This window comes from Cataglyphis hispanica, chromosome 13 (assembly GCF_021464435.1).
Source record: "Cataglyphis hispanica isolate Lineage 1 chromosome 13, ULB_Chis1_1.0, whole genome shotgun sequence".
In the NCBI taxonomy this organism is placed as follows: Eukaryota; Metazoa; Arthropoda; class Insecta; order Hymenoptera; family Formicidae; genus Cataglyphis; species Cataglyphis hispanica.
Window position 1 is genome coordinate 5,695,620 of NC_065966.1, and position 12,573 is coordinate 5,708,192.

Here is a 12,573-nt window from a genome sequence, read left to right on the forward strand (position 1 = left end):
AAATGATGTACGTGTGGAAGGATTGAAGGTAATTAATGATGGTCGGTTAAGAACGAAGTAAAAATGTAATTAGAAAGAATAAAAACAAATCATGTTTGATGTAATTTGCCACAAAAATCTCGTTAATCTATTATTTTACGAAAAAAATAAATGTACAAATAAAAATAAATTACGAGAAAAATAAATTAAAAGTATGAGAACGTTAATTTTTTTATTATGTTAACGAAAAAAGAAAAATATAATTAAGATAAAGAAAAAAAATATTATATTTAAAAAATAATTTTTCTTCAATGAAAAAAAAACCACGTTTTTTTATAACTATTTTTTTTTTTATTAAAGAAAAAATTAAAAAAAAAACCGTTTTTTTACATCTCTAAAACGGAATTATCTAATATCAATGACAAGATAATTAATAATTATTATCTCGCTGTTTTTCTCATAATGATTGTAGTCGCCCATTTCTAGGTAATTATTATTAATACATATATATATGTGAATAATATTAGTACTTCCTAAAGAACTAAAATCTATACGCGCGTCGAAGCCAACAGCGGACTGAAAATTTTGATTCCAACAACGAGCCAAATAATAGAAGAAATATCTTCTCCTCGCAACTCGACAGACGTGATTCCCATTGGTCGAGAGACAAAACGTGAATCGTACGCCAAGCACGCGCTGCGAACTCACTGTCAAACGACCTCTCGGGATGACAATAAATCGACTATATTAAGTTCCGCTTAAGGTACAGCCCGGCATGGTCGTCGGAGTTACCGGAAGTAGGCGGCGACGATCTTGAGGGCCCCGGTGAAATATGAAAGAAGCGAGGGGTTCGCGCGCGTTTCCGGAAGTTGTATCGTCAGGATTGCTCAATAGGAATTTGCTGAAAAATCACGGCGACAATTGTCAGTCGAATGCGAATTTCGAAGGGCTAATGGGCGCACAGAGACAGTGACATAATTAATAAATAATTTACAGGACGAGTAATTAGAAGATATAAAATTTGAAAGCTCCTTTGGAGAAAGGGTGACAGGGAAAAAGAGAAAAAAGTTCTCCAATAATAAAGTTGTAAGTCTATTAATTATTTTTCGCTTGAATGCATTATCGGATTTTTATGTTTCACCGTATTATCATTTAATTCTTGTTAAGGAACATTTTGTCTCGAGAGGGACTTGATTTCAAACATAATTATCAAGATATTTAATATTGGAAATTAGAAAAGAGTTTCGCATTGAATTATATTTTACTGCTGCAGCAGCAATCATTCATTTCTTTAAAGACGTAGAGAAAAATAAATATTCAATTTTCTAATTTCAATTTAATGACTATTGTTATACCGGAAATGCACATAGTAACGAAATTAATTATTCAAACGATTCCGTCAATGGATAACTTTCTGAGAAGCGTAAATGTCTAAGATAGCGAGACAGTATTTGAAGGCGATCTTCGCACCCGCATGAACGTGGCCCGCATGTAAAACGGGACACCCTCAAGAAACATGTCAAGCGAACTGATTAGCTGATGGATCGTCCGACTCTATTGAGGGACAATTGAGAATATACGGACATAGAGAGAGAGAGAGAGAGAGAGAGACGACGGGTTCGACTGAATCCGGACAATGGAAGTCCTACAATCTGCTGGAACTAATCCCGCCATTGTCGTGCTAAATTTCTATACGAGATGCAGTTCGCTGTACTTAGTTGATTGCCATGTATATATATAGATCGTATCGTATATGTATTTTAGATAACATAATATTGCTGTTTAATTTGTCCTTTTAAGAATTCCAGAGGATTATAATGGTCGTCGGAAGTTCGTATATACGATCAAATCTGCGAGAATATCTTGGCTTGATCAATCTTCAGAATTATAAATTTAATTATATATTTAAGGATATATTTAAGGCTGCTTTGGCTGCAATAATGGCAAAAAACTGTCAAAATTTAATAAAAAATAAATAAAAATTTCTTACATTTATACTATTTATTTGAGAAATCAAATAAATAAATCTGGGTTATAAATTAAAGTGTCAGAAAATAATTAATAGTTTTTAATGTCCTGGTGAAGAAAAAATAATTATAATTAATATTTTTTATAACACAAATTTTTGATCCCCTGAGTGAGTATCCCCTGAAATTAACTGCAAGAAACAAACAAAAAAAAAAAAAACACGAGTGATTAAACTTAAATAATTTGCAAATTATTGAGAGAACTGTGTTCAGATTTTGGACGGAAGAAATAGTGGAACAATCTTTGAAATTTTCATGTTTTTGTCAATGTTTCGACATATGTGACACATACATCCTTAAAATTTTTTTATTTAACAAAATCGCCTCGTGCGTCCAAAGCGTCTCGGAATAATTCAACAGGATGGTATGAGCAAGAAAAAGCGCAAAAAATTTTCCATGTATTAGCACGACGTAGTTAACGCTTATCTATTCTACTCGTCCCTGGCTTCTCGAAGCGAAATTAATCCAAAAAGTCATCAATAAAAAGTCATAGAGGAGAAGAGAAATTAAGGAAACATACGATCAGCCTGGTGGCCTTATCGAAATTTAATTAATCCCCGCATAAGAAAAGAGTTTCTCTTTCGTATCGCGACCGCAAGTTTTTAATACCGAAGGTAAAGACAAAACAGCTGTTCCTCTGGCGTGGTGAAAAAATGTTGGAGTAGTAAAAAATATTAGCTACGGGGGGAAAAAAAAAACATGTATAAATTAGAGAAAGCTTAATTCATGCGTGGAGTTAACACTCCGGGAAGGAGCTGTCGTTAAAATTAAAAATTACACAACATAATGTGCAGGGATTTTCGCGGAATCCTCCCCCACCCCAATGAGCAGACAATATTTTTGCAAATGTTCTTAAAAATTTTTTTAACACATTTTTATAAACATTAAAATAATGGGTTAAGTCCCCTTTTAATCATAAATATTTATTTAAAAAAATCATATATATTTATTAAAAAATTTAATCATATATATATTTATTTTAAAAAATATTTATATTAACATTTTGCATTTCAAACGAATATTTCATGTAAAATAAATAATTAATAAACATTAAATAAATATTATTTTTACAATTAATTCTACAACGTACGATTAACGAAAAATAAATATTAAAAATACATTTAAAAAATATTGTCTGCTCAGTGTGACATACTAATTATATAAATATAATTAAATTTATCAATTAATGGCATTAGGAAGCTTCTTTTCTTCATAAAAAAAAAAATCTGTTCAGTTTATTTATTTGCAATCGTGCTTTCCAAAAAATTAAATATTATTTAACGTCTTTCGCGCTTGGGAAGGCTCTCTTTTTCTAGCCACACAGCAAAAGCAAGTCTCTCGAGTCTGAAAATCTGGAAAGCGCGGAAAAACTCGCGCATCCGCCAGAGCTGGCCGATGCATCCATAATTCATGCAGCAACGGCGGCAGCGACGGTCTCTCGCATAAACTAACCCGGATACTAATTTCCCCGAGCTGCTCGCGTCGCGCTGCGTGCTCGTTAGAAGAGAGAGAGAGAGAGAGGGCGGAGAGAGCGAGCTTGGATGCCGCGAGATGCAATTATGATAAACCGGGGGAGCCCCTCTTCCGAGAGCTTTTCAGGCCACGGTCTGCGAGAATAAACCATGGAGCGACCGACTCGCGTTCATCCATTCCGCTTCCGGTTTCCTGTGTTACGTACGTGCTCCGTGATTTCGCTGCCCTCCGATAAGCTTCGAGAGCCTCGCGAGCGGATGCTGAAGGGGGTTGTTGCAATCGATCCCGCGAGACGAATGGCGGGCTGTTAAGCTTGTCGGGCCAATCGGGCACGGCGGGAGACGGTGCTGGTGTTGCTGCGTTATTAATTTACTCCGCCGTAATTCCCGATTCGTTTGATTAAGATCTCCGAGTAGTGCTGTTCGGTCATATTTATGGCCGATCGTTAACTTCGATAGGCCGGAGAGCGATGTCTCGCGGTTAATGAATTGATACGAATAATCCCAGTGGGATAAATGCCGAGAGGCTTACGTTTACCCTCAATTAGAACTCCAATTTTTCATTTATCAAGGCGTAAACCCTCGGATTAGTCATATTTATTATTTATTTAATTATTTGAATTAAATAGAGTAATTTTAATAATTTTAATTACTTAATTATTTTCATCATTTTCATTACAAAATATGTATTGTATGATTTATTTCTTTTCTAATAATGCAAGATATTTTTTTAAATATTTCTTTTTTTTTTATTTTTCCGACCGATCAAATATTTTTCATTTCAATAAATATAAAAATTGTCGAAAAAAAGAAATTTATCTCTCGCACACATTTAAATAATAAATAATAAATATTAATATTCAAATTTATCCGCTGTCGAAAAACTGTCCTGCATAAATTAAATTCAAAAAAGCCGGGATTTATAAATTGCGAGAATAATTTTTACCTCTGGTAATCAATGACACGGCAAGAGCGTCATAAAATTTGCAAAATTAACGGACGAAGAGCTTAGCAAAGTGATTATAACATAACTTTAATAACTGTTTTGCTTGCCGCTATACTGAAACTTTTTCGAGCAGCCCGATGTATATATATATATATATACGGCTAAGAGAACGCCGGAGAGAGTTTATGACAATATTGTGATTGCAAATATTTTTCTTGCCCGTCGGTCTGATAAATTTCGCAAATGACGGACGATTTGCGTTATAACAACACGATCCTCTTACGCTCTCATTTTTATTAAACAACCTGTTTTGCTAGAATTTACAAGCTCTCCTCGGTTAATTATCAACGCTGGTAAGAACGCCGCTCCTTATCTCTGCATTAAAAAATTATGCTCGCGACGCAAGCGCGGGAGGGAGAGAGAGAGAGAGAGAGAGAGAGAGAGAGAGAGAGAGAGAGAGGGTGAGAGGGAGAGGATATTATAATTGCATTACAACATCGCTCGCCGTCTCGCCATAACGCTCTACGCTGTAATGGAAACTTTTAATAAACGCATTACCCGTATACGTCCGCGTATTTATTTATTTTCGCCCAGCGGCCTTTTAAGTGGCAGTATTTCATTCCGTTATTAAGAGCTGCCTATCGTCGTGTCCACTCGCGAGCTTATTTTGCCAGATTAATGTTTTTTTTTTTTTCCTCGCGCGCAAATTTTCCCCGATGAACGCTTTGACGGATTAAAAGTTGAAATAAAAGTTCTAGCATCCTCCCCCACCCCTCCCTCCCTCCCCGCCTGATACTTCGGCGCTTTCATCCGACAAATTACTTTTACGTCTCGTCCTGGCCTCGTCCGTTATACCCTGTGTACGGAAAAGCGACGCGAAAATACGGAGAGGGGGCGTTCTGTTTTTTTATTGGCAGTGAAGTTCATCGAGATTTGCTGCAAAATCATTTTGAAAAATATTTTAATCTCTCTCTCAAGTGATATTAGAATTAAAAAAAAAAAAATATATATATATATGCAATTTATCTCGCACAGTTGTATCATTATTTTAATTAGTGACCTTTCACGTTGCATCAATAATTCTAATGAGCAAAGTTATGTGGAAAACTCTGGCGAAATAACGCGGTCTGCATTCTGCGTTATGGAAATGCGCTTGTGAATTTTATTTGGCCGGAGAAATTGACTGATAATAGGGCGCGCCGAATTAATATTCGATTAGCGAATAATACGCGATGCAATATTTGCATATAAAAGATTTTCCAGCGTTACGCATGCGTTATTCATGAGTCCCCGCGCCGCGCTCAATATTATCCGCGAAAAACTTCGCCGCGCGATATTTTCAATAATGCAGAGCCGAAATAAAATTCACCAATTCAACGAACAAACAATAACGTACAACGGTTAGTTAAATAGTCCTAAATGGATTCCGCGCGTCTCATGAATAGATTATAAATAGAAAATTACGTACCATCCAACGTCACATGGAAAATCCGCCAAACTTACGTAACGCAAATTGCGCATCCGATGCACACATCGCGAAGAATATTAAATCGCTGATTGATCCGTCTTTCTACAAGACCGTTAGTCATACGGCGACAAATTATTATAATAATTCACACCATCGACCATCTCCCACACGCGCCACTGGACTATAATATTCGATTGCCATCTATTAATTATGACTCGCGGGGAATGGAGGGGTGGAAGGGGAAGGGGAAGGGGAACGGAGAGGGGGGGGGGAAGAATAGAAGTGTGTTTCACGGTTCTCTCTAGAATCTAGACGGAGATCGATATCGGCGCGCTCCGTCATTACGATAATGCCGGTTTATGGGATTATTAATTATGGGAGGCGTCACCGCCACGTAACGTCGCCGCGTAATGTCCCGCCAGTTACCTGCTACTGCGCTCTTGTCCGCGAGAGAGAGAGAGAGAGAGAGAGAGAGAGAGATTGGTCAGCAAAGTTTGCGAAACTAGCAGCCATCTGGATCTCATCGCTTTCAAAGTTCGCCGAAGCAGTCGGCGGGGGCGGGAGGGGGAAGAGACGGGATTTGTGATCGCACGAAGAGAAGCGTCTATCTCGCGCCGTCAGTAATGGCTTTCGCGGGCTTTTACACGGCGCGAGACGTTCCGCCCTCGGCGTCATATCTTTCAATTTGAGGATGTATGTGTCGTATATGTCAAAACATTGACAAAAGACATGAAAGTTTTTGCGGACTGTTTTACTATTTCTTCTGAATTCTCTTAACAATTTATAAATTATTTAAATTTAAAGTTAATTATTTATTCTTATGGAAAATCCCGTGTTGTAGCATTTATTGACAAATTTGGTAAGAAGAAAATATTGCTAGAAAAAAAAAAATTTTCGCACATATTAAGAATACTCTAATAAATATTTGTGCAAAATTTGATTTAAATCCATTTACTTGTTTAAAAGTTATATTTACTAAAAATTGTAGAAAAATATTACCTGTAAAAGGTAATATTATCTTAATATTATAACTAATATTATTTAAGTAATAATTAATACTTTATTTTAATATTATTTAATATTATCTTTTTAATTATTATAAAAATATTACTCTAATTCTTTTTGTATTCCGGATTTATTTATTTCATTTTTCAAACAATATAAATGTAAAAAATATATTCTTTTTAATTTTAATAGCTTTTCGTTATTATTGTATAACCAAAACATCCTTAATAACTCGATGCATACAAGATGATGTTTTTACATTTTTATATTATATAAATTATTTATATTATATATACATTAATCTGAGATTTTTTTAATTTAAAGAACGCGAGTGAGAAAATGTTTCAATACGCATTCTTTAAAATTATTATTTCCTCAAAATTTCTCATCAAATTGTACTATGCAAAGCGTTATAATAATAAATTTGTAAATAAATTTCAGATTGAGACAAAAATTCCTTGAGAACGTACATGACGGAAGAGAAATTGTTTACTTGTTTACTGTTGTCTCACGTTTCTAAAAACCGCAACGAAGAGCACGATGCTATTTTCGTTACGCTTCTAGGATCGATGGAATGCATCTTTGCCAGCTTTTGTGAAGCTTTCAGCGAGACGATTCGATTCAAGGCATGCAAATATTTTTCGTCGTGGAATTGAATTATTTCGTGAATAAATCGTATTCGAAAAAAGGAGATAAAAAAGTACACATCAAGTGCATAAAAAAATGCTTCTATGCGATAAATAAAAGTTCAAAAAATTATGACATAAGATACTTATATACTTGGTATTTTTGTATCATAAAATAAAAGTTTCCTTCATCAATCGATAAGCGTAAGAATGCAACAGAATTGATTAGAAGATATGTTGATCTCTGACATGCAAATATAAAATTTAAGTTACAGCGGCGCCTTAAATAATTAATATTTTAAGAAATTATTATTATATGTATTGAATATAATATTCGATACAATAATATTATTTGGTACAATAAAATTATTCATATTGATTATAAATTGTAAATATCGCAAATGCATATAATAATTATGATATAACCATGACACTCCTATAATGCAACAATAATATCTAATTTATAATTCAATAAAAAATATAAATGCTTTATTAATATCTAGTAAATTAGACACGCACGTGCCTAGCATTCATATTATTGTATCGAATATTAAATTGAACACAAGACTCATTAACTATATATTATAAATATTAAACAATACGAGCATCGTAAGGCTAGTCATTCTTATACGCTTGGCGTTGCAATATTGTTTCATAAAGCATAAAATATCTTTATTTCATTTTGTCTCTTCCTCTTTAAATGTGCCATAGCCGTTGTGTCTCTCTCAGCGAATGACATAAATAATGCGACAGCATTTCTGTCGGAAATGACTTTTCGTATATGTCGTAAAACGCGCGCATTCGCTTACCGCATCCGAGATATAAAAGGCCTCACGCGCACTACATGCAATTTATAACGATGGCAGTGCAATTCTACATCGGATGTACATATATATATATATATATATATATATATATATATTTTATATGGAAAATATAATATAAAAATATGAGCTTCCTTTCCAGTCGTCGATGCAATGTTTATTGCCTTGGCGAACATTCGAGCTTTCGCGTGTTTCTAGAAACCATATAACATTATATAGCCCTCGCACACATATACCTACACTGTGTAGACTCATCATCCGATACTTATTCTCATCGATGCATAATTTACGAAACGCCTCGCGCTTTGTGAGAAAAATATTTTCCCCTTCAATATTCATCGCGTTATTTTCCAGAGAGAGGAAGCAAGTAGATGTGATATTTTCAGATTCTATCCGCATGCGACGAATGCATCGCGATGCATTTTCCTGAATATCTCATCCCGACACGTCGCCTCGATACAGGGACGCGTCTTTGTTAAGGTCGATGGGGCGGGGGCGGGGGTTGGAGCGCGGCTCGGGGCTGTTTTTCCGGTCGAGATTTCAGAGCTGCCGAGCTGCACATCCTCGAAGGAAGGATTTCGTTGTTTGCGCGCACGACAATGGCCCGCCACTCGGCGTCCCCTTTCGGATCCTCCACCTCGGCACCGGCTTAGTTACGGGGCGAGGCTTTTCGTAAGCTCGCTCGAGGCCTTCTTTCGCCTCTTCGGCGAGAAAGCCGAGAGAGAGAGAGAGAGAGAGAGAAATTGCACCATCGCCGCTCGCATTCTCGCGAGATAGCGTTGGTAGCTATGCAAATGTAAATTAGATGGTCCTCCCACGGCTTCCCTCCCCTCCTTTTCGCGTTTACGTCACGCTATTGCCTTTCGGATTTCCTTCCCCCCTCCCCTCCCTCCCTCCCTCCCTCCCTCCCTCTCCCCTCTCCAGGATGTATCGTCCGATCTACTTCGATTTTTTTTGATGCGTCAAATCTTTGAATATTTTATTCAGACGTAAAACAAAACGTTTCAGATTCGACGAATGAAAAATATATATGTACGACCGTGCCGGTTCATTTCTCCCAAATGTACGTCAATAGCATGCGAAAGGGTAATTTCGCGAGGGCCCCTATACAACCCTCGTGGCGAGAGCAACCCTTTCTACCGTTCAGCCTAAGTCTACAACTCCGCTGTGTGCTCCCCCCCCCCTCCCCCTCTCCTCCTACCCCACCCTCCCACCGAGCGCTGTAGATTACTTAACCCTACGTTTCGCGCATGATCGATGACTCTCGCCATCGGAATTGACAAGTGCTCGTCCGGTTGACACACGGCCGATCGGCGAGCACGTTATTAAACCACCGTTCGCGTCCACGACCGGACGCAATCCTAATACCGGGTAGAGTACACAATTTGCCGCGCGCAAATACAGCCTGTAGATGAGTCTGGTGGAATCAGCGGACTATATTGCTGATAATAATGCGATCGCAAATTGGACCGACTCTCATTCAAGCTGGATCCCGGCAATTATATCTCACACCGCGGCACATTTCATTAATGTAATGAATGGTACGGTTTATACACGCGGTTCTTGCACCGCGCAAAAAGTAGTTTTTGATATAGACGTTGCAGAATCGAATTTCAAATCATCCTCAAATTAAGAGTGTGTCATTTGTCAAAATATTGACGGAAGCATGAAAGTTTCGACTGTTCCACTATTTCTTCTAAGTATCTGAGCACAATTCTTTTAACGGTTTGGAAATTATTTAAATTTTATTAAAGTTATAGTATTTATATTTATGAAAACTTTCTTTTATATTGTAGCTCTTATTGACAAATTTGGCAAGGAAAAAAATATCGCTAATAAAATAAAAATAAAAATTGAAAAAAAACTTCATTTCATTAAAAAAAAAACTTTAAAAATACTTTTTCTGCAAAAAATTTGATTTAGATCCATTTACTCGTTTAATAATTATTTATTAAAAATTGTAGAAAAATATTATCTGTCTCTCTTTCTCTCTTTTTCTCTTTCTATTAATTACTCGTTTTTTTTTTTTTGTTTCTTGCAATTTCACGAGGTATTCACGATAAAAAATTTTTGTCAAAAATTAGGAACAATATTAATAACAATTATTTCCTTTTACGTTAAAAACCATATTATTTTGTGATACTTTAATTCTTTTTACAATCCGAATTTATTTATTTGATTTTTTAAACAGTAAGAACGTCAGAAATTTGTTTTCCTTTAAATTTTGACAGTTTTTTTTTTGCTACTATCGTCCGCCAAACATTCTTAATACAATTTACTAAAATATAATATAATAATATGAATCAGAATTGTCAAATAACATTAGAATAATCAAATTTTTTATTTCATATTTATTCTCGAAAATCCGATCGTACAATCGATATAAGACAATAAATATGCATCACATATCGATATGTCATTCAAAACTTGAGATATGCCAATTAAAAAAACTATCGGCTTGATTAACGGAATGTAATAGCCCTGAATAATTGCACTCTGTGCAGTTAGTGATAATAGCGAATGATAAGTGCGAAATGAATCGGCTTATATATTGGAAGCATTATTTGCTCGCACGTCAAATATGCGCATAGTTTCCCGCATATAGGATATTCTCTTCAACGCGCAAGCGTTTCAAACGCAGAATACGAGGGATAATAATTCATATGAATGATAATAATTATAAAACGCTTGTAAATCAACGTGCTTGCTACAATAGATACGGAATTGCATCGTTAAATCCCCGTGATTTTATCAATTCATTTGAAATTACCGGCAGCTTGTAGGACAGACGATGTTTACATTTTTAACTGTTGGCTTTATTCTGCAATTTTATTCTTAGCTTTTCGAACAATTACTCCGTTCTAAATTTTATCCGGGAATATTACCCCTTTCTTTTTTTCCTTTCTCTCCACTCTCTGCGTTATCTATGCAATACCTCGTGAGTTAACAGCCACTAGCAAATTCAATGGCCGGCTTATCATAAATTACTTTGGCCATTGCGCGAAAAATGCCTTGTTACGACCTGTGCGTTTTTTATTGTAAGTAAAAGAAGATTTAAAGTCTGCGATATTTTCAAACTATATGATATTTCATACGCTTCATTCGTTTGTCCGCGAATGTGTATGATTTCGTGTATGTGTATGAATTTAAAGGAAAACAAATTTCTGACGTTCTTACTGTTTAAAAAATCAAATAAATAAATTCGGATTGTAAAAAGAATTAAAGTATCACAAAATAATATGGTTTTTAACGTTCTCGTAAAAGGAAATAATTGTAACTAATATTGTTCCTAATTTTTGACAAAAATTTTTTATCGTGAATACCTCCTGAAATTGCAAGAAACAAAAAAAAAAACGAGTAATTAATAGAAAGAGAAAAAGAGAGAAAGAGAGACAGATAATATTTTTCTACAATTTTTAATAAATAATTATTAAACGAGTAAATGGATCTAAATCAAATTTTTTGCAGAAAAAATATTTTTAAAGTTTTTTTTTTTAATGAAATGAAGTTTTTTTTTCAATTTTTATTTTTATTCATCTTGTGTGTCATCATCATACATTATTTAATAAGAATATTATTAAATAATTATACAGTATGATCGGTGCTACATTAAAATTGCGAAATTGGCAAAATAAAATTACGGTTTTTAAAAAAATCATCATTCATTTCAATAATTTAGAAAAATTCACGATTACAATAATATATTCAGTTTATTCAAAAAAAAATGCTGTTTATCTTAAAAAAAGTTTTAAAAATTTTCGACATAACGCACAAGAATAATTTTAAAAAATTGCATTAATAATTTTACAAATTTTAGTAATTTTGCAATCTTGCAGTTTTTATATCGACTTCCGATATCTTCCCATCATGCAATAACTCGAAAGATGATTTCTATTTAATCGGTTGCAGATGATATAATTTTGAAAGCTCGCAATTATTCTGTTATCTATTATAAAAGCTTATTATTCAAAATCCTTAATTATAAATCAATTTTTTATATAAATTTAGTAAAGCAGATATGAAATAATATATATGTGTGTGTGTCGCACGTATTTTAATCTCTCTTACAAAAATTTTATTTTATCTCTCTTATAGAGATATCTCTCTTAATATCACGTGATAGCCAATTTTATTCGATATATTTTTGTGCATTTACACAACTTTGTGCGAATGCTCTTGAAAAAGTTAATGCCGCATAAAACAATCGATATCTCCCTCCCTCCCTC

The 12,573-nt window shown here is 34.7% G+C and overlaps 2 protein-coding genes across 6 annotated transcripts in view; one reads left to right on the forward strand and one right to left on the reverse strand.

Moving 5' to 3' along the window:
- LOC126854233 (uncharacterized) overlaps positions 1-12,573 on the reverse strand; it is a 177,859-nt gene that overhangs the window by 155,042 nt on the left and 10,244 nt on the right. The gene's annotated exons all lie outside the window — the stretch shown is intronic.
- The window catches only part of LOC126854223 (hepatic triacylglycerol lipase-like), a 212,463-nt gene that overhangs the window by 143,525 nt on the left and 56,365 nt on the right, over positions 1-12,573 (forward strand). The window contains exon 1 of one of the 5 annotated variants that reach the window (XM_050600742.1): positions 9,871-9,888. The exons of the other annotated variants lie outside the window; for them this stretch is intronic. Within the exon in view, the coding sequence (XP_050456699.1) occupies positions 9,886-9,888 (3 nt within the window). The 5' untranslated portion in view covers positions 9,871-9,885. Of the gene's footprint in view, positions 1-9,870; positions 9,889-12,573 lie in introns of those variants that run through there. 5 annotated transcript variants of the gene reach the window in all.